The following is a 6,320-nucleotide window of genomic DNA, read 5'->3' on the forward strand; positions in this document are numbered from 1 at the left end:
CAGGCTGGGAGCTCCGGTCCTCTGAAATGAGGCCAACCAGGAAGTAACTTAAAACTGCATTCTATCAAAAGGCCACCAGGGGGCGACCGTTTTGGTGTCAAAAGGACTTCCGTCTCTATACAAGTCAATGGAGAATTCACCAACTTCTCACTTGATTTCTAACCTCAGTAAACGTTTTCAAAATGTGTTTATGGTCTCAATCGCTAGTTTAAAGCCTTCTTCAATGCAGTATGATGTTCATTTGGGACATTTTGGCCTCCCTGATTTTATATGTGACGATAAAGCAGGGTATGCATTAGGGCGTGGCTACGTGGTGATTGACAGGTTGATTGGTTCACAGGTTCAGGAGGGCGCCTCATGCTCCTCCTGATGCCCATATAAGTAGAATCCCTGTTTTTATTTTTCCCAGCATGCACCGGAAATGTTCAAGATGGCACTGCTCAGATCCGATACTATTGGCCTCCGAGCAGCAGTCCACAAACCAATGGGTGACGTCACGGATGTTACGTCCATTTTATATACAGTCTATGGTTAAATATCAAATAAAAAGCACACAGTCATTTCTTTTGTATAAATAAGCAGATTCATTTATTTGTCATTAGACTCACTCAGTTTTCAGATGTATAAATATAAAGTTTAACATTTTTTCTCACAACAAACAAACAAAAAAAAGAAAAAAAGCACATACAGACAGAAACATTAAATACATAATTAATACTTTCAAGTTGGAACAAATCAGCTCTTATTTACATAATATGTACAAACAGGAAAAATGGTCCTCTGCTGCAGTGAATGAAGAAAAAAAAAAAAAAAAGACAAATTTGACAAGAAGGAGGTCTGAACGTATTTAAACCCTGATGAGAAAAAAAAAAAAAAAAAAAAAAGAAACTACAATAATCCCATGAAGCTATAATGTGTCTGGTTGTATTTTAATATAAAGTTTATAATATCTCAGGATTATTGTAGTTATTATGAATTTTAACAGCTGGGGCTTTTTCAGGACTTCAGATGGACGAGAGTGGAGGAATGTAAATGGTTTGTTTTTCTTTTCTTTTCTTTTCTTTCTTTTTTTTTTGGCCTCCGTCCTTCAACAAATAGATTTAATACAGAGAGGAAGAAAAAATCCATCTGATTCTTAAAATATTATTATTATTATTTTTATAACTTAAAAATAATACAAAAAAATACAGCAAGAAACTGAACTATTGATCAGTAAAAGTTATAAAAGTTATTCTACCCAGCATTCTAATGTGTGTTTTATTTATTTTTATTATTATTATTTATTTATTTTATTATTTATTAACAATTTACAGCAGGAAAGATAATCTGAGTGTTAAACTACGCTCATGTATGGAAGGTCATTCCTGCCAAAAACAAAAAAACAAAATTTTTTTTAATTAAAATATGGAAATTTTTTGGAAAGATAAATTAATTATATAAATTAATTATATGTAGCCTCAATGGTCAAAGTTATGAATGTGAGTCAAGCTTTTTTTAATCAATTTTTTTATTATGAATTTAATTTTTTTAAATATATTTTAATTTTTGTCTTTCTTTACCTTCCATATACTAATAAACTTCATTATGATGAGTTTGCATTAAATAATTGTAACGTTGTCTTTTAATTTCTTATAATTTAACATTATTTGACATTAATTAATTAAGAATTTTATTACTTATTTTAACTCATATTAGCCTTTTTTCCGCAGAGCTTTCAGTCGTATCTCACGGTTTTCATCAGCTTATGAGTTTGTCCAGTAATAATAATAAAATCTATAAAAATTTGATATAAAATATTTAAACTCCATTTGTTGATGAAGACAGTGAGATGCAGTTGAAAGCTCAAGAAAAAATAGTTTTTTTAATGTTAGTATTTTTTTTGGGTGTTTTTTTTTTTGGCGTGAATGAGCTTCCATACAGGTGAACAGCTGTGGCGGGAAAGTTGAGATAAAAAAACTCTAAATGATGAAACTTTTCCAGCTGATGCAAACAGGAAGTGAAGCCTGATAACTGTGATGTGCGTTAGTGACTGCTGGTTGTGTGTGTGTGTGTGATGCGTTCAGGGTCTATAGGACTTGGTAGATCAGGTTGGGGTCCTGGCTGGTGTTTGGGGAGGGGACCTGGTTGGGCCCCGGGGCCTCTGTGGGGGGGGGGACGGAGGCAGAGGGGTCAGCGGGGGCCGGCAGGAGGCTGCTGGTGTCGGTACTGATCCGCTCCACGATGCTGGACAGACAATCCAGACTGGAGACCACCGAGCTGCGGTCCGGCTTCACACCTGCTGAGGAAACAATGACGTCACTGTTATATTACGGAGGCTTCAAAGGGACATTAAAGTCACAATTATCCTCATATTAAACATTAATGTAAGAGGTTTATTATGAATTTATTTGCTATTATTTTCCATCTTATATTAAATTAATGCTCCTTTAATGTGAAGCTCTTATGTTATTTATTTAATTGTAAAGCGCTGTATATGAAAGGTGCCATATAAATAAAATTATTATTATTATTATTATTATTCAAATATCATGAACATAATGAATCTTCAGTGAGTTTAACCCTTTAAGATTTTAGTTTCTCATCAACATGAAAATAAAAATATGATTTTTTAAAACTATTTTTGGATTTCAATTAAAAAACTGGATTTACTGATTTAAAAAAAATCATGATATTTTTATGTATATTTTAAACTTAAACTTTATTTTTTTACATGTTTGGTGTTATTTTTATTTTGACAACTAATTAAAAACTAACAAAATATAGATATTTAAAAAAAATCAACATGATATTTATATTTTTTATGTATATTTTAAACTTAAAATTAATTTCTTAAATTGTGATATCTGGATTTATTTTACATCTCTAATTAAAACCTAACAACAAAATATAGATATATAAAAAAGTCAACATAATATTTCTAATTTTATACATTTTTTGGATTATTTTTCCTCATTTTCAATCAAATCTTTGAATTTCAACAATATTTTTTAACCAATAATACAATAAGCATATACATTATATATTTATACACATTATATATTTATATATATTTATATTACTCTACTTTAAATGTAACTAACTTTATATAAAAGCTGCTTTATGACAGACAGAAATACTGTTTGTGTATTTATAGTTTTATTGTCGTCATTAAAGTCTTTTATTCTTAATTATCTGCCTTTAATTAATTGTTAGGAGGTAAAACGTCATTATTATAGTTTTCACGTTTCTTACCGTTTTGAGTCTCAGAGAAATAATTGTTTCTGTCATAATTTCCTCTTCTGGTTGATTGACAGCTCGGGTCGTTAAAGTCTGTCTGCAGAGACACAAAGAAAGAAATATAGGTTTAGAAATGAGATTATACATTAATACATGATGCAGAAACATTAATACATGATGCAGAAACATTCATACATGATGCAGAAACATTAATACATGATGCAGAAACATTCATACATGATGCAGAAACATTAATACATGATGCAGAAACATTCATACATGATTTATAGAAACATTGGGATTATTTTAGCTTCACTTTAAGATAATTAATAAAAAAGAAACGAGTCTGAATGTTGCAGAAAAAAGACGTAAAAAGCAGAAAAAAGGTGTAAAAAATTAAAAATAATCATTTAAATTAAAATGCAACACACTGACCATCCATCATTAATATAAACTGCATTAAAATTAAATGTTTCTTTCATCTTTTAATTAATTAATTAAGAGCAATATTAATTACTATAAAATATTTATAAACGATCAGTTTTATATATATAAAATAATCCACCTTAATATTTATTACTTATTTCTTTCATTTAATAACAGCTGAGCCTTTTATTGTTTATTTATCTCATTATTAAAACATAAAACATGTTTTTAATTTAAATGAACACGAGCGTCATTAATTTAATGAGATTTAACGAAATATAAACATTTAATAAATACTGCAGATTATAAAAATGTTGTTAAATCCTCCGTTAAATTAAAGACTGAGAGGAAACACTGAGCTGCTGCTGCTGAGTGTTTACTGGCTTTAGTTTTGGGAGGTTTTTTTTTTAAAGATGAAATGAAATGAAATTAATTCGCTAAAAACGAAATTTGCTTTTTTTTCTCTTCTGACGAAAAATGACAGATAATTAAACATAAGAGTTACAGCGCCGTTTCTGTTCTTATTGTTAAATTATCCACACATGAAACTACTGAGAGTGATTTAATGTAAACTATAAAATCAGGTTTACACACAAACAAGCACGAGATCAACGCACGTTACAGAAAAATAAATGTAATAAATCCAATAATAATAATAATAATAATACAAATAGAAGCAAAATAATATAAAGAATAAAGTCAAGAGTTCATGTCTGATTTCTTCTCCGCGCGCACAGACCAACCAGGTTTATTATAGTTCACTAAAACTAAAACTAGCAGTGAAAACATCTTTTAATTCACTGAAATAAGACTAAAAACCTCAATGATCAAAGCAGAACTAACTAAAGCTACAGATAAAATCATCTTAGTTACAGCTTCTACTAATCAAGGATTTCCTTTTAATACCTGAAACACTAAACATACATAAAAGCTAAATTAAAACTGGACATTTGGACATTTTTAAACTATAACAACCTCTGCTGCAGAAACCTCCTGTCGGTCCCTGAACGCACCATGAGGGCGATTCTATTATGTTCTGTGTTTATATCTTATTTTATTTTTTATGATGCATTGCACTGATCAAACAGAGTTTCGTTGTATACTTGCAATGATAATAAACATCTATTTTATTATCAGATAGTTAATGAAGCCTGAGAGAATGTTTTATATTAATGACTTAACTATATAAAGTGTATTAAAGCTGTTAAAATAAAACCATTTGAATTTTTAGGAGGGAAAAAAACAATGATAATTTATTTATTTTTAGTTTTTTTAAGGGTATTTAAGCACCAATAATAAGGCTCTAAAATCACCTTTAAACTCACCATGGGGGCGATTCTGTTATGTGTTTATACCTTATTTTATTTTATGTTTTTAAGCATCATTGCATCATTGCATTGAGGAAATAATACTATGATAATTGACGTTTTTTTAAGGGTGCTGAGATCAAATTTAAGGGGAACTTTAGCACCCATAATAAAGCTCTAAAATCACCCTTGAACTCATTCTGTTATGTGTATATATCTTATTTTATTTTATTTTTTTATTCTCCATTTAACTGCACAAACGGAGTTTAGTTGTTTACTTGCAATGACAAAAAACATCTATTTTATTCTTCTATTATAAGACAGTTAATGAAGCCTGAGAGAAAGTTTTATATTAATGACGTAACTATCCCAAAGTACATTAAACCTGTTCAAAAACAATAATTTATTTATCTTTAGGGGTGCTGAGATCAAATTTAAGGGGACTTGAGCCCCTCATAATAAAGCTCTAACGGAGTTTCGTTGTATACTTGTTATTACAATAAAGACATCTAGTTTATTCTACTGTTATAACACAGTATATTGGATTTTTAGGGGGGAAAACAATGACAATTTATGTATTTTTAGTTTTTTTAGGGGTACTTTATGGGGGTTTTAAGGGTACTTTATGGGGGTTTTAAGGGTACTTGAACTCACCATGCCATCGGAGCAGTTGGAGCGGGGGCTGGAGGCGTCTGAATCCCCGCTGTAGTGCTCCAACACCGGGTAGAAGCCGTCGTCCTGCCCGCCTCTCAGCAGCGCCTGCAGGGACTCGATGTAGCTGATGGCGTTGCGCAGGATCTCCACTTTGGGCAACCTCTGGTTGGGGTTGTTGGTGGTGCATCGCTTCAGAGTCTCAAATGCATCATTGACTTTGCTGAGCCTCCTTCTCTCCCTCATCGTGGCGGCCTTCCTCCTGTCCGCGTTGGTAGTTTTCCTCTTGCAGGCTTTGCAGGCCCACAGCAGGCAGCGGCCGGCCTGGTGATGCCCGCTGGGCGCGCGGACGTGCTCGTCGTCCTCCGCCTCGGCGTGGTGGTGGTGATGGTGGTGTGGATGCAGCAGGGAGGACGGGGAGGAAGAGGAGGAGGATGGGGAGCACGAGGAAGAGGAGGAGGAGTCGTCGGGTTTGAGGAGGCCGACGTGCACCAGCCGAGGGTCCAAGTCCTCGAAGAAGTGCATGTCGCTGGTGTTGAAGCAGGGGTCGTCGTAGAAATCATCAGCTGCAGGGATGGGGAAAGAGATATCCGACAACTCCATGGTTCAGTCCCAAAAACAACACACCAAAAAGAAGAAAAGAGAATTCCAGTGGAGAAGAAACAGAGGAGCCAAAAAAACCAATAAATATAAAAAAAAACCCCAAAGTGTTTAATTTAA

General features: G+C 32.8%; 1 protein-coding gene across 1 annotated transcript; it reads right to left on the minus strand.

The window, feature by feature from the left end:
* Positions 1 to 2,056: 2,056 nt before the first annotated feature.
* Positions 2,057 to 6,320, minus strand: myod1 (myogenic differentiation 1). The gene is made up of 3 exons (XM_062420481.1): positions 5,604 to 6,320; positions 3,232 to 3,313; positions 2,057 to 2,275 (listed from the first exon to the last, which is right to left on the minus strand). The coding sequence occupies exons 1-3, from the start codon at positions 6,201 to 6,203 to the stop codon at positions 2,067 to 2,069; spliced, it is 891 nt and encodes a 296-aa protein (XP_062276465.1). The 5' UTR covers positions 6,204 to 6,320; the 3' UTR covers positions 2,057 to 2,066.

The sequence above is a fragment of the Scomber scombrus genome, chromosome 6 (assembly GCF_963691925.1).
Source record: "Scomber scombrus chromosome 6, fScoSco1.1, whole genome shotgun sequence".
Taxonomy (NCBI): Eukaryota; Metazoa; Chordata; class Actinopteri; order Scombriformes; family Scombridae; genus Scomber; species Scomber scombrus.